General features: G+C 41.7%; 1 protein-coding gene across 1 annotated transcript; it reads right to left on the reverse strand.

The window, feature by feature from the left end:
* Positions 1-395: 395 nt before the first annotated feature.
* Positions 396-12,325, reverse strand: LOC139265443 (extracellular calcium-sensing receptor-like). The gene is made up of 5 exons (XM_070882451.1): positions 12,068-12,325; positions 10,845-11,678; positions 7,681-7,905; positions 1,409-1,532; positions 396-1,309 (listed from the first exon to the last, which is right to left on the reverse strand). The coding sequence occupies exons 1-5, from the start codon at positions 12,323-12,325 to the stop codon at positions 396-398; spliced, it is 2,355 nt and encodes a 784-aa protein (XP_070738552.1).
* Between the last annotated feature and the right edge of the window lie 1,244 nt (positions 12,326-13,569).

The following is a 13,569-nucleotide window of genomic DNA, read 5'->3' on the forward strand; positions in this document are numbered from 1 at the left end:
GACCAGAGGGTCTTTACCTGTCTGTCATTGTTCGTATCTTCTTATGATTCTATGATTCTAACTTTTACAGTAATAGATAAAACACATAAATTGTTTAAGAACATTTATACATATTTCATTACTGCTCGACTTGGTACTAGATTTAGGACACTGTACAGTGGATTATTTCATTTATGACAATATATTTAATTACAGCTGAGAAGTAAACATTTATTCATCTGGAAATTAACATTTTACTATGTCAACAGCATTCAAATCAATAAACTAGTTTATTTTGCATACAAGTATTTCAATTTGATTGAGTTGACACTATTGTATTATCATGTAATTACAGAAACAGCAATGTTATTCATTGCTATTGACATGTTCATTGAATTATTCATATTATCAACCTCTCAAAGCTTTTTTGAAGGCATTTTGGACATTACATGTTTTCTCGTGTTGCTTTCTGGTTTAAGCAATATAATAATACATTTAGGAAAGAAAATACAGAGAAGCAACCCAAAACTGGATGACAAAATAGCAAACACTTCTATAGCTACAGTATATTTTCCAGGGGCGCTCACGTAGGCTGGAATGAATGCAATCCAAACAGCACAGAAGATAAGCATGCTAAAGGTTATACATTGGGCCTCATTGAAATTATCGGGCAGTTTCCGGGCTAGAAATGCAAAAATAAAACAAACACAGGACAAGAAAGCAATATAACCTGACACACAATAAAAGGCTGTTATAGACCCCATGTGGCATTCCAAAATAATAATTTCTTTGTAATAGTTTGTGTTTTTCATTGGAAAAGGTGGAGCCGTACTTAGCCATATTGTACATATCAACCCTTGAATAAATGTCAGAGCAAATACGCCAAAGCGTTGGTGTGTGGGTCCAAACCATTTCATGAGATTGTTGTTGGGGAGTGTTGCTTTAAAGGCCATCAGTACAAGGATAGTCTTTGCCAAAACACAAGAAATGCATAAGACGAAAGTAATGCCAAATGATACACGTTGTAACGCACAGGACCAGAATGAAGGCTCACCAATATAAGTCAGAGAGCAAAGGAAACAAAGAGTCAATGCAAAGAGAAGCAGGAAGCTCAGCTCGGAATTGTTAGCCTTCACAATGGGAGTGTCCTTATACTGAAGGAAGACACCAGCTATTGCTGCAGTTCCACAGACTCCGAGCAACGCCAGTGTCGCTAATATGATTCCCAAAGTCTCTCCAAAAGAGAGAAACTCAATTTCCTTTGCGGCACATTTGTCTTTGCTCGGATTGGACCAGTAATCGAAAGGGCACTGAGTGCATTCTAAAGCATCTAGGAGAAATAGAAAGTGGTAAACGTATGTCAATCCTTGTGAGGCATCCAAATAAAAAAATTTGGAAAGACAAATATGGAACTTGAGTTTCCGCATACCTGTGGTGTTACTGATCTCACCATCAGCGCATTGAGTGCAGTCAAAGCAACAGCTCGGTTGTCCCTTTCTGGAGACTTTCCGTGTCCCTGGGAGGCAGCTCTCTGTGCAAATTGCACGTGGAACCTTAGAAAATGTGACAACAACGTTCATATTATGATACATGTAATATTACATCTTGTGCAAAACACAAATAAAACACTGTAATTAAAACTATTGGTATTTAGAAAGTAGTTTTGCATGCATCATTATCCATTTTTTTGAATGTTTATCACAGGTGTTGTCTTTTAACAAAGGATTTAAAACAGGACATAGACAGGTTAAGTGAGTGGGCAAAAATTTGGCAGATGGAGTATAATGTTGGAAAGTGTGAGGTCATGCACTTTGGCAGAAAAAATCAAAGAGCAAGTTATTATTTAAATGGAGAAATATTGCAAAGTACTGCAGTACAGCGGGACCTGGGGGTACTTGTGCATGAAACACAAAAGGTTAGTGTTATATATGTGGACTTGTATTTACTCTGAACAGCCACAAGAGGGCTCATCCCCTGGAGTCCCAAGGGATCCCATAATCCCTTGGGAGCACAGGTCTTTAAGGAGGCTTCACAGGTTGACGAGGCACTCTGCAGACCTGCAATAAAAGACTAAGATCACACTTTACTTTGAGCTCACAGTGTTCAGTCTGACTCTTTCTCCATACACAACAACTGGTGACGAGATACAGATAGCGAACCCAAAGATGCAGAGAACAGTGGGTATCCTGGAAAAATTTTTGGTGGGAGATAATTGCGAAAGTTTTGTGGAGTGACTCGACCAATACTTCGTGGCCAATGAGCTAGATGGGGAATGGAGCGCTGCCAAACGAAAGGTGATCCTCCTCACCATCTGTGGGGCACCAATATATGGCCTCATGAAGAATATGCTCACTCCAATGAAGCTCACGGAGAAATCATACGACGATTTGTGCACATTGGTCCGAGACCATTTGAACTGAAGGAAAGCGTTCTGATGGTGAGGTACCGGTTCTACACCTACAAAAGGTCTGATGGCCAGGAAGCGCCGAGTTATGTCACCGAGCTAAGATGCCTTGCAGGACATTGCGAATTTGAAGGACATTTGGAGCACATGCTCAGAGACTTTTTCCTACTTGGTATTGGCCACAAAACCATACTTCGCAAACTTTTGACTGTAGCGACCCCAACCTTGAGTAAGGCCATACCAATAGCCCAGGCGTTCATTGCCACTAGTGACAATACGAAGCAAATCTCTCAGCACACAAGTGCTGCTACAAGTATTGTGAACAAAGTGATGTTGTTTTTGAATCATAACATACAGGGCAGGTCCGTAGATGATTCAGAGCCCACCAGCAAGGGGGATCAATACAAGGCCATTAACACCTTGTTGGTGCTGCGGGGGTGATCATCGTTTCCATTCATGCCGATTCAAAGAGTAGGTTTGCAAGGGCTGTGGAACAATGGGACACCTCCAACGAGTGTGCAGGCGAGCTGCAAAGCCTCTTAAACCTGCAAATCACCATGTTGCAGAGGAGGACAGAGCCACAGAAGATCACGATAAACCAGAGCCTCAGATAGAGGAGGCAGAGGTACACGGGGTGCACACATTCACCATGAATTGTCCCCCGATAATGCTAAACATTGAACTAAATGGACTCCCGGTGTCAATGGAGCTGGACACAGGCGCGAGCCAGTCCATCATGGGCAAAAAGACTTTCGAAAGGTTGTGGTGCAACAAGGCCTCAAGGCCAGTCTTAACTCCAGTTCGCATGAAACTAAGAACTTACACGAAAGAACAGATTCCTGTAATCAGCAGTGCTACTGTAAAGGTCTCCTACGATGGAGTGGTGCACAAGCTACCACTCTGGATGGTACCGGGTGATGGTCCCACGCTGCTCGGCAGGAACTGGCTGGGAAAGATACACTGGAACTGGGATGACATCCGAGCGCTATTGCCTGCTGATGAAACTTCGTGTGCCCAGGTCTTAAACAAATTTCCTTCATTGTTCGAACCGCGCATCGGGAAATTCCAAGGAGCAAAAGTGCAGATCCACCTAATTCCGGGGACGTGACCCATCCATCACAAGGTGAGAGCAGTACTGTACATGATGAGAGAAAGGGTAGAGATTGAGCTAGACTGGCTGCAAAGAGAGGGTATCATTTCACCAATCGAGTTCAGCGAGTGGGCCAGTCCTATTGTCCCAGTCATCAAGGGAGATGGCACCATCAGAATCTGTGGCGATTACAAAGTAACTATCAACCGTTTCTCCCTGCAGGACCAATGCCTACTACCAAAGGCCGACAACCTCTTTGCAATGCTGATGGGAGGAAAGACATTCACAAAGCTGGATCTGACTTCAGCCTACATGACGCAGGAACTGGAGGAATCAGCGAAGGCCCTCACCTGCATCAACACGAACAAAGGACTTTTTGTTTATAACAGATGCCCATTTGGAATCCGATCAGCGGCGGCGATATTCCAGAGAAACATGGAAAGTTTACTGAAGTTGGTCCTGCACTCCATGGTCTTCCAAGACGACATCTTGGTCACAGGTTGGAACACAGTCGAGCACCAACAGAACCTGGGGGAGGTTCTTAGTCGACTCCACCATGTGGGGCTCAGGTTAAAATGCTCTATGTGCCTTTTCATGGTGCTTGAAGTGGAGTTCCTGGGAAGGAGTATTGCGGCGGATGGCATCAGGCCACCAATGCGAAGATGGAGGCAATTGAGAACGCCCTGAGGCCACAGAACGTGATGGAGCTGCGGTCGTTTCTGGGACTATTGAACTATTTTGGTAACTTCTTACCGGGTCTCAGCACACTGCTAGAACCACTACATGTCTTACTATGAAAAGGGGGCGAATGGGTTTGGGGCACAAGCCAAGAAAATGACTTTGTAAAAGTGAGAAAATTGTTATGCTCAAAGAAATTGCTTGTGTTGTATGATCCATGTAAGCGTTTGGTACTACGATGTGATGCATCATCATATGGTGTCGGGTGTGTATTGCAACAAGCTAATGATTTCAGGAAACTGCAACCGGTTGCTTATGCATCCAGGAGTCTGTCTAAGGCTGAGAAAGCCTACAGCATGATTGAAAAAGAAGCGTTAGTGTGTGTCTATGGGGTAAAGAAAATGCATCAATACCTGTTTGGGCTAAAATTCGAATTGGAAACTGACCATAAGCCACTCATATCCCTGTTTTCAAAGAGCAATGGGATCATTTATGTCCACCTGAGAGAGTGACATCTCATGATGGTGAAGTCCAGAAACAGGGGACACAGTCTAAGGATAAGGGGCAGGCCATTTAGGACTGAGATGAGGAGAAACTTCTTCACTCAGAGAGTTGTTAACCTGTGGAAATCCCTGCCACAGTGATTTGTTGATGCCAGTTCATTGGATATATTCAAGAGGGAGTTAGATATGGCCCTTATGGCTAAAGGGATCAAGGGGTATGGAGAGAAAGCAGGAAATGGGTACTGAGATGAATGATCAGCCATGATCTCATTGAATGGGGGTGCAGGCTCGAAAGGCCGAATGGCCTACACTTGCACCTATTTTCTATGTTTCTGTGTTTCTTTTCTCAGAGGGTTGTAAATCTGTGGAATTCACTGCCTCAGAGAGCTGTGGAAGCTGGGACATTGAATAAATTTAAGACAGAGATAGACAGTTTCTTAACCAATAAGGGAATAAGGGGTTATGGGGAGCGGGCAGGGAAGTGGACCTGAATCCATGATCGGATCAGCCAAGATCATATAAAATGGCAGAGCAGGCTCAAGGGGCCGTATGGCCTACTCCTGCTCCTATTTCTTATGTTCTTATATAAAAGTCAAATGAATGAGAATATATAGCAAAGTAGAATCACTTGCATGTAAATCTGCAATATATCATTTGACTAAGCAGTCCATTCGAATATAGTATTAAATATACTCAACATGTTATTATCAATATTTTATGATGATTTTCACAACGGTAACAAATTAAACAAAGGAATTTCTATCATTAACAATCGTGTAGTAAAAATTCTGCTCAATAATATAGAACACAATTAACTCTACATTTCTGAATGACACTGAACATACATTGGAAATATTTTTAAATGTTAACAAGATAGAGAGCATGGAATTGGAGGCAAACTATTGGCATGGATAAAAAAAATTGCTTAACAGAGAAGAGATAAGTGACTGGGATGAAGGAATAGAGAGTTGTATAATCTATGTTTGCCGGCGACACTAAATTAGATGGCACCGTGAAGATTGTAGATGGGAGCAGAATTTGACAAAGTAAAACTGATAGATGCAATATGTGGGAAAGACTGTGATGGATGGAGTGCCAGGTGAGAAAGTGTGAAGTCATCCACTTTGGACCTAAGGAAGATAAATCAGTGTATTTAATAAATGGCAAGAAGCTAGGAACAGTGGATTAGCAGAGAGATTTAGGAGTCTAAGTATAGAAATCATTAAAGCTAGTGAACAGGTACGAAACATCATTCAAAAGGGTGCTTGAATGTTGGTCTTTATCTCAAGGGCTGGAATACAATGTGTGGAATTTATGTTACAGCTGAGATAAGCTCTGGTCAGACCCCATCTGGAGTATTGCATTCTGTACTGGGCACCCCTACTCAGGATGGATATATTGGTCTTGGAGGGAATGCAATGCATATTCACCAGAATGAAGCCTGGATTAAAAGTGTTAAATTACGAGGGCAGGTTCCATAGATTAGGCCTGTATTCCCTTGAATATAAAAAATTAAGGGCTGAGCTAATAATGATGGGGACCCCAGTTCAAAGTAATACATTAGCTGTTCTCAATATACCAGTATGCACGTGAAGGTTCTAGGATTAAATCTATTTGGCATGAGTTGAGGTACAGAGGGGGACCCGTTCCATCACTGGGTCGACCAGCCAAAGCTAATGCATCCTGGATGGGCAAGGGAAATAAATGTAAAATACAACAGAAAGAGGATACTTACTACAAATGTTAGGAGCAAAATTCAGTTAATGGAATGTACTCGAGACAGTTTCCTAAAAGAATACATCATGGAACCTACTAGGGATCAGGCTATTTTAGATCTTGTATTGTGTAATGAGACAAGGCTAATTAATAATCTCATAGTAAATGATCCTCTGGGGAAGGGTGATCAAAATCTGATAAAATTTCACATTGAGTTTGAGAATGTAATACTTCAGTCGGAAACTAAAATCTTAAACTTAAATATAGTCAATTATGTATGAGGGGCGAGTTAACTAAGATAGATTGGGAAATTAGATTAAAAAGTATGACAATAGACAAGCAGTGACAAACATTTAAATAAATATTTCAAAATTCTCAACAAATATACATTCCATTGAGAGATAACAACTCCACAGGAAAAGTGAACCATCTGTGGCTAACTAAAGGCTTTAAAGATAGCATTAGATTGAAAGAAGTGGCCTATAATGTTGCAATGAATAGTAGTAATCCTGAGGATTGGGAGAGCTTTAGAAACCCGCAAAGGTTGACCAAAAATTGATAACAAGGGAGAAAATGGAATTGGAGAGTAAACTATCAAGAAATATAAAAACAGGTTGTAAGAGTTTCTACAAGTACGTAAAAAGGAAGAGATTATCAAAAGTAAACATGGGTCCCTTAGAGGCTGAGACAGGTGAAATTATAATGGGGAATAAGGAAATGGCGGAAACTTTAAACAAATATTTTGTATCTGGCTTCACAGTAGAAGACACAAAGTATACGAAATATACTGGGGAACCAAGGGGTTATTAGGAGTGAGGAACTTCAAGTAATTAATATCAGCAAGTTTACTTGGGTTATAAATAGAGGACTGGACATAAGAGAGAGATCACGCTAGAACATTATAAATGAATGGTTAGGTCTCAGCTGGAGAACTGTGGGATATTTTGGACACCACACTTCAGGAAAGATGTTAGCACCCGAGAGGTTACACAGGAGTTTAGAAGATGAAGAAAGGTTTTGATGGAGTAGATAGAAAACAACTATTCACTCCGGTGAGTGGGTCAATACCCAGAGCCCATAGATTTAAAATCATTGACAAAAGATCTAGAGGGAAGATGAGATGTTTTATCTCTGAGAGTTGTCGGGATCTGAAACACTAACTAAAAAGGTGGTGGAAAGAGTCTTGGACAGGTACTTGAGAATAAGGAACTTACAGGGTTATAGACAAATAGCGAGGGTGTGGGGTTAAGAACCAATGCTCTTTAAAAAAAAAAGCAGCTTAAGTTTTGATGATTCTATGATAGATGCACCTTGTTTCCACTATTCCACACAATAGCTTCTTTATTTAGCACGATGGGCTGACCAGAAGACGCAGAAGCATCGTAATAGCCAACAGTTACAATCTCTGGGAAACCATCTTTATTGACTTGCCAGTTCATCAAGTCATATATCGCCACTGGATCCCCATTGGAATCAAAGTAGATCCTCTCACCAGACGTTGTTGTAAAATTAACTGACTGCATATAATGAAGTAACTGCAAAAAAGTAGAATGTGAAGGATTTAGTTAAGGTCCCATGTCCAGCCTGTCCAAATAAGATGTATTAAAATCACTGAAGCAATTTGCCCATGACCTACCCAGTGAATGTCTTTCAAATTCAATATGCTGGTAAAAGCAGCGTAAGAGTTTTTAAAAAAATAGAAAAATAAAATGTCATCACTCATTTATATATTAAACACCCTGCCCATTAAGGTAAGTTTATTTTTAGTCCGGTTTTAAAAAAAAATTCAAAAAAATAAATTTTGAATAAACTTTTGAATTACATTGCATTTTAATTAATTTTAAGTATGTAATGTGTTTTTTTTTTATTTTCGATGTTTGAGTGTTTTTGGCAGTATTCTCATTCATACTTATGGCAGCTCCATACACGCAGAATTACCATAAGTATGAATGGGGATACTCTACTTTCATTGGTTGGGCCGGCCCACGTGATCCCAGAGATCCATAAGAAACCCCTACGATCCTGGGATACGTGGCCTTCGTGTAGAGCCCCATGACTGCAAGTTGCCGAACTTCCGGGACCACCAGGTATTTTTGAAGAAATTATTAGGGTCGGAGGTATCCTTTCTATTATTACCTAGATGCTTTGTATTATTACCTAAAATTACATAGCATTTACAGCACATGAATAGGCCATTCAGCCCAATTGGTCAGTGTCGGTGCTTATGTCTCAAAAGGGGCACCTCCCACCGCTCTTCCTCTCACCCTATCAGCATAACTACAGCCCTGTAGACCATGAGCTTGCTGGTAAGTTTAAAGGCTTGGTCTTCGAACACTCTTTTCCTCAGGTGGTTGAAGGCTGCACTCGCGCACTGGAGACGATGTTGAATCTCCACATCAATGTCTGCCTTTGTTGACAAGAGGCTCCCGAGGTATGGGAATTGGTCCACGTTGTCAAGACCCATACCGTGAATCTTGATGACTAGGGGGCAGTGCTGTGCGGCGAGGACAGGTTGGTGTTGGACCTTTTGTCTTACGGATGTTAAGCGTAAGGCCCATGCTTTCATATACCTCGATGAATACATTGACTATATCCTGGAGTTCAGTTTCCGAATGTGCGCAGACGCAGGCATCGTCCGCGTACTGCAGTTCAACTACAGAGGTTTGGATGGTCTTGGGCCTGGTCTGGAGGTGGCTTCCCACTGGTTCTGTAGTTTAGTTCCACTCCGGCGGGGTCAGAGACATGGACGACTTACAGAAGACACAGCGGGTCGCTGGAGATATATCACCAGCGATGTCTCCGCAAGATCCTGCAGATCCCCTGGGAGGACAGACACACCAACGTCAGTGTCCTCGCCCAGGCTAACAGCCTCAGTATTGAAGCACTAACCATGCTAGATCAGCTTCGTTGGGCAGGCCACTTAGTTTGCATGCCAGACACGAGACTCCCTAAACAACTGCTATATGCGGAGCTCCTTCATGGCAAACGAGTCAAAGGTGGGCAGCGGAAACGGTACAAAGATATCCTCAAAGCCTCCCTGGTGAAGTGCAGCATCACCACTGATGCCTGGGACTCCCTGGCCGAAGACCGTCCTACGTGGAGAGAGTGGAAACAGGAAGGCTGGAGCTCTTTGAATCTCAATGCTGCGAGCGTGAAGAGATCAGGCACAGGCAGCAGAAGGAGCGTGTAGTAAATCAGTGCCACCCCCTCTTCGTTCCCACAACGAATATCTGTCCCACCTGTGATAGGGTCTGTGGCTCTCTTGTCGGTCTGTTCAGCCACCAAGGAACTCACTTTAGGAGTGGAAGCAAGTCTTCCTTGATTCCGAGGGACTGCTTATGATGATGATCAGCAAAACCTGATATTCCTTGCTCACTCGTGTCCTTATCTAGCCTTTCCTGCAATCCATCCATCTATACTATTCGCCTTAACTATTCCATGCGACAGTGCATTCCACATTCTCACCAATCTTTGAGCAAAGACTTTTCTAGTGATTTTCGTATTCAATTTGCATAGAGTCGCATTCAGTTATATCGAGTGTGCAGCACGGGAACAGGCCATTCGGCCCAACTGGATTATGTTGGTGTTTAAGTTCCACACAAGCCTCTCCCACCCTATTTCATCCAACTTTATCAGCATGTCCTTCAACTCTTTTGTTGTTTGTGTTTGTCTAACTTCCGTGAAATGCATCCATGCCATTTACCTCAACTATTCCTTGAGGTAATGCATTCCACATTCTTACCACACTTTGGATAAAGAAGTTTCTCCTGAATTCCCGATTGGATTTTTAGTGACTATCTTATATTTATGACTACTAGTTTTGGACTCACCCACAAGTGGAAACGTTTTCTCTACCGCAAACCTATCTAACCATTTCATAGACTTAATATGTTCACCACCCAAGCTTTACTTTACGAGAGAGAAGAGCCCCAACCTGTTAAGTCTATCATGAAAGGTTTCGAGGTTTCTAGCTTTACCCTAAGAGACTGAAAGGATGGTTGCACCGCACGTCCCTTCCCGTTTTCGCTTTAATTTTTAGTTTTGCTCCACCTGTACCATTCACGCCTCAAAATCCAAAATGAACTGGATTAAGCTCTAGAAACTGAAGAGCAGGCATAATCTCGGCTTAATACAATTGTGCAATGTGAAGGGAATGCCTGTATTATCGGAGATGTTTCGCGGGTTTACATTAAACATTAAGTCACGGCGATAATCACGAAAAGCAGAGACTCTTCTCAAACAATACACTGACAACATTGAGAGCAGGGTGGCAAGGTCTTGGAAGCTAGACAGGGGAAACTCAGGTTTTGTTTTTGTGGGCGCTGTAGAGAGCAAAATAACCAAACTTCAAAAAGTAATTAATTCACCAGTGAAATATATTAAGAGATCCCGAGGACCTGATAAGGAGGTCTCTCAACTCAGGCACGTTTTCTATAAAAGCATACGTTAATTTTTACATTTCTCGGCTTCTTACCTGCCATGGTTCATAAGTAGAAATGTGCGCACACGTGCCATTTGTAAACGGGCCTTCTCCATCTTCACAGGTAAGCATCCCGTGCATTGCATGGGCGAAGGCATAGACTGCTTTGTATACGTTGTAGGAACTTCCATCCATACTAAAGTCAGAATATGCATTGTTTACATCGTGCAGAGATTCGTGGCCTGTACATTGCTGAGATTCAGGCGCTGCATCTGATTTACGTTCGCTTTCTGACAATAGAGTGCACTTGAATGTTGTTTCCCAAAATTTCGTTACGAAGCTGTTGCCCGGGAGTGTAGATGGGTGAACCTTAAGAAGAAATTCACGTAATCCTACCACTTGTGCCATATGGATGGCAGGTCCCATTGTCCCAATAAGGAACCTGGTCCTTTGCTCTGGAGTAAGTAACCCAAGGCGTGTAACCCAAGCCTCACTGCCTATCCACTGTATCCCCGTCACATTCTGACGTGCAATTTCCCTTAACAAAACCTGCATTTCTCCTGCGGCAGAAAACGCGACTATGACCTTTGTTGTTGATTTTTTGATTACCTCAACAATTTCTAATACTTTCTCCTCGGGGTCGGTTCTGGAAAATGATGCGGAGAAAGCTACGCAAATTCCCAGCTTTTCAATGTCTTCTATAAAAGCTTGCATTCCAAAATTACCATAGTCATTGTTGCTTCTTATGGTTCCGATCCACGTCCATCCAAAGGTTTTAACGAGCTGAGCTAAAAGCTTGGACTGGTGGTAATCACTGGGTATTGTTCTATAAAAAGCGGGGTATTCCTGCCTATTACTGAGACACGCACAAGTGGAAAAGTAACTAATCTGTTGGAAACAACCGGCAGTAAGTCTCATACAATAGAAATCAATGTCAAATAAGGTAAAGGCCACAGAATGTAATCCTACTTATAACGACGATTAGAAAAGTTACATTTAATGAGCATCTTTCGTAACCTAATGGCTTTGAGCTTGTGGGCTCTAAAATAATAATTAGCTTCCTTTTGGTTACATTAGTTCATAAAATCATTGTATTGGATTACAATAAAATATAAACTCATTCTAATATTTAGATATATTCACAGCATGCATTGTATTAACCAAAGACCTGTTCTGCGGTTTGCTTCTACTAGCATATACATGAATATAATTGAATGAGATATTGTTACTATGATTTATGCTTGGACCAGAATGCTCCCATTAAACACCCAACTTACCAATGGGATTCTAAAAGGACCGATTGTCCTTGATATTGCGATGGATTGGGAGGATCCACCGCCCCCAACGATCGCCAAGACATTGGGAAGACCTTTGCAATCATTGGCAGAAATAATTTCTTCCCTTCCGTTAACAAGAGCCAGGGCTGCCTTCGTAGCGATTGTAGATGAAGCACAGTCATCGAGAATTTTGTAGCCCATTGTGATATTCGGAAGCAATGTAAGGCTTCTATTTATTTCTTCTATGGCAAAGATCATAGTCTGCACAAGGCGAAAAGATCTGAAATCAAAACTGTAGAGTACAAAGTATTGGTTGGTAGGCATGTACATGAGCCTCCTATCATCATATTAACTGTAACTTAGCCACTTTAAATACCATTTAGCCTAGGATATGCTGTACTTTAACAAGTATATGTTAATACTAAATCGGGTACGGTAGCATAGTGGTAATATTACTGAAACAGTAATCCAGAGGCCTAGACTAATAATTTAGAGATCAGAGCTCAAATCCCAACAGGACAACTGTGGAATTTAAATTCGGTTAATTAAATAAACCTGGAATCATTAAAAAAGCTAGCACCAGTAATAGTGACCATGAAACTACTGTCTTGTTATAAAACCCAATTTGTTTCACGAATGTTCTTTAGGGAAGGAAATTTGCCGTCCGTATCCAGTCTGGACTATATGTGACTCCAGACCCACAGCAATGTGGTTGACTCTTAACTACCCTCTGAATTAGCCTCGGCGGCTCACCTTCACCTTCTGGAGGGCAATTAGGGATGGACAATACATGCTGTATTATATTTCAAGAGCAGGGCCTGCCTTCCTAGCGGTTGTAGATGAAGCACAGTCATCGAGAATATGAAATAGATCTTTTTTTTCCCTTTTAAGCAGGTTGCAAATCATTGGACGAACTAACCCCCTTGCTGTGCGCGGAGCGTCCATTTTTAGCCTCATTGGTTATAATGCACGTTATATTTCAATTCCTTCTCAATTCTGAAGAGGTAAATAGATAGATAGACAGACAGACAGACAGAGATATTGGCCAACATAAACTTAAGTAGGAAACTTCCTAAATAAATTTAGAAAACTCTATTTATAATGAGCATAAAACATTACACACACAAGCAGATTCCACTGGGGCCAAGTACTGAAATGGAACAAGTGTTCGTTGCATGAACGCGAAGCAAAATAATTAGCCGTAACAGGTTAGTAACTTGTTATTTGCTTGATTTTTGTCGACATCGAATTTTGCTATACAGGTTTTGTAGGCATAGTGAGGCCCTGCGATTTTCACCATCCCCAAGGTCCTGAAAGAAATGTACTACCGATTGCGACAGTGGTCACTTCTACAGTTTCCTAATCACAACTTATTTGCTAATGTTTATATTTCACAATAAAATAGGCCAGGAAATGTTGCCAACGGGGCCTGGGGCTGACAACGTACCCGACGTATGTCCTTGTTACAAAATCAAGAGAAGTAAAACCAGGCAAATAAATAC

The sequence above is a fragment of the Pristiophorus japonicus genome, chromosome 6, assembly GCF_044704955.1.
Source record: "Pristiophorus japonicus isolate sPriJap1 chromosome 6, sPriJap1.hap1, whole genome shotgun sequence".
Lineage (NCBI taxonomy): Eukaryota > Metazoa > Chordata > Chondrichthyes > Pristiophoridae > Pristiophorus > Pristiophorus japonicus.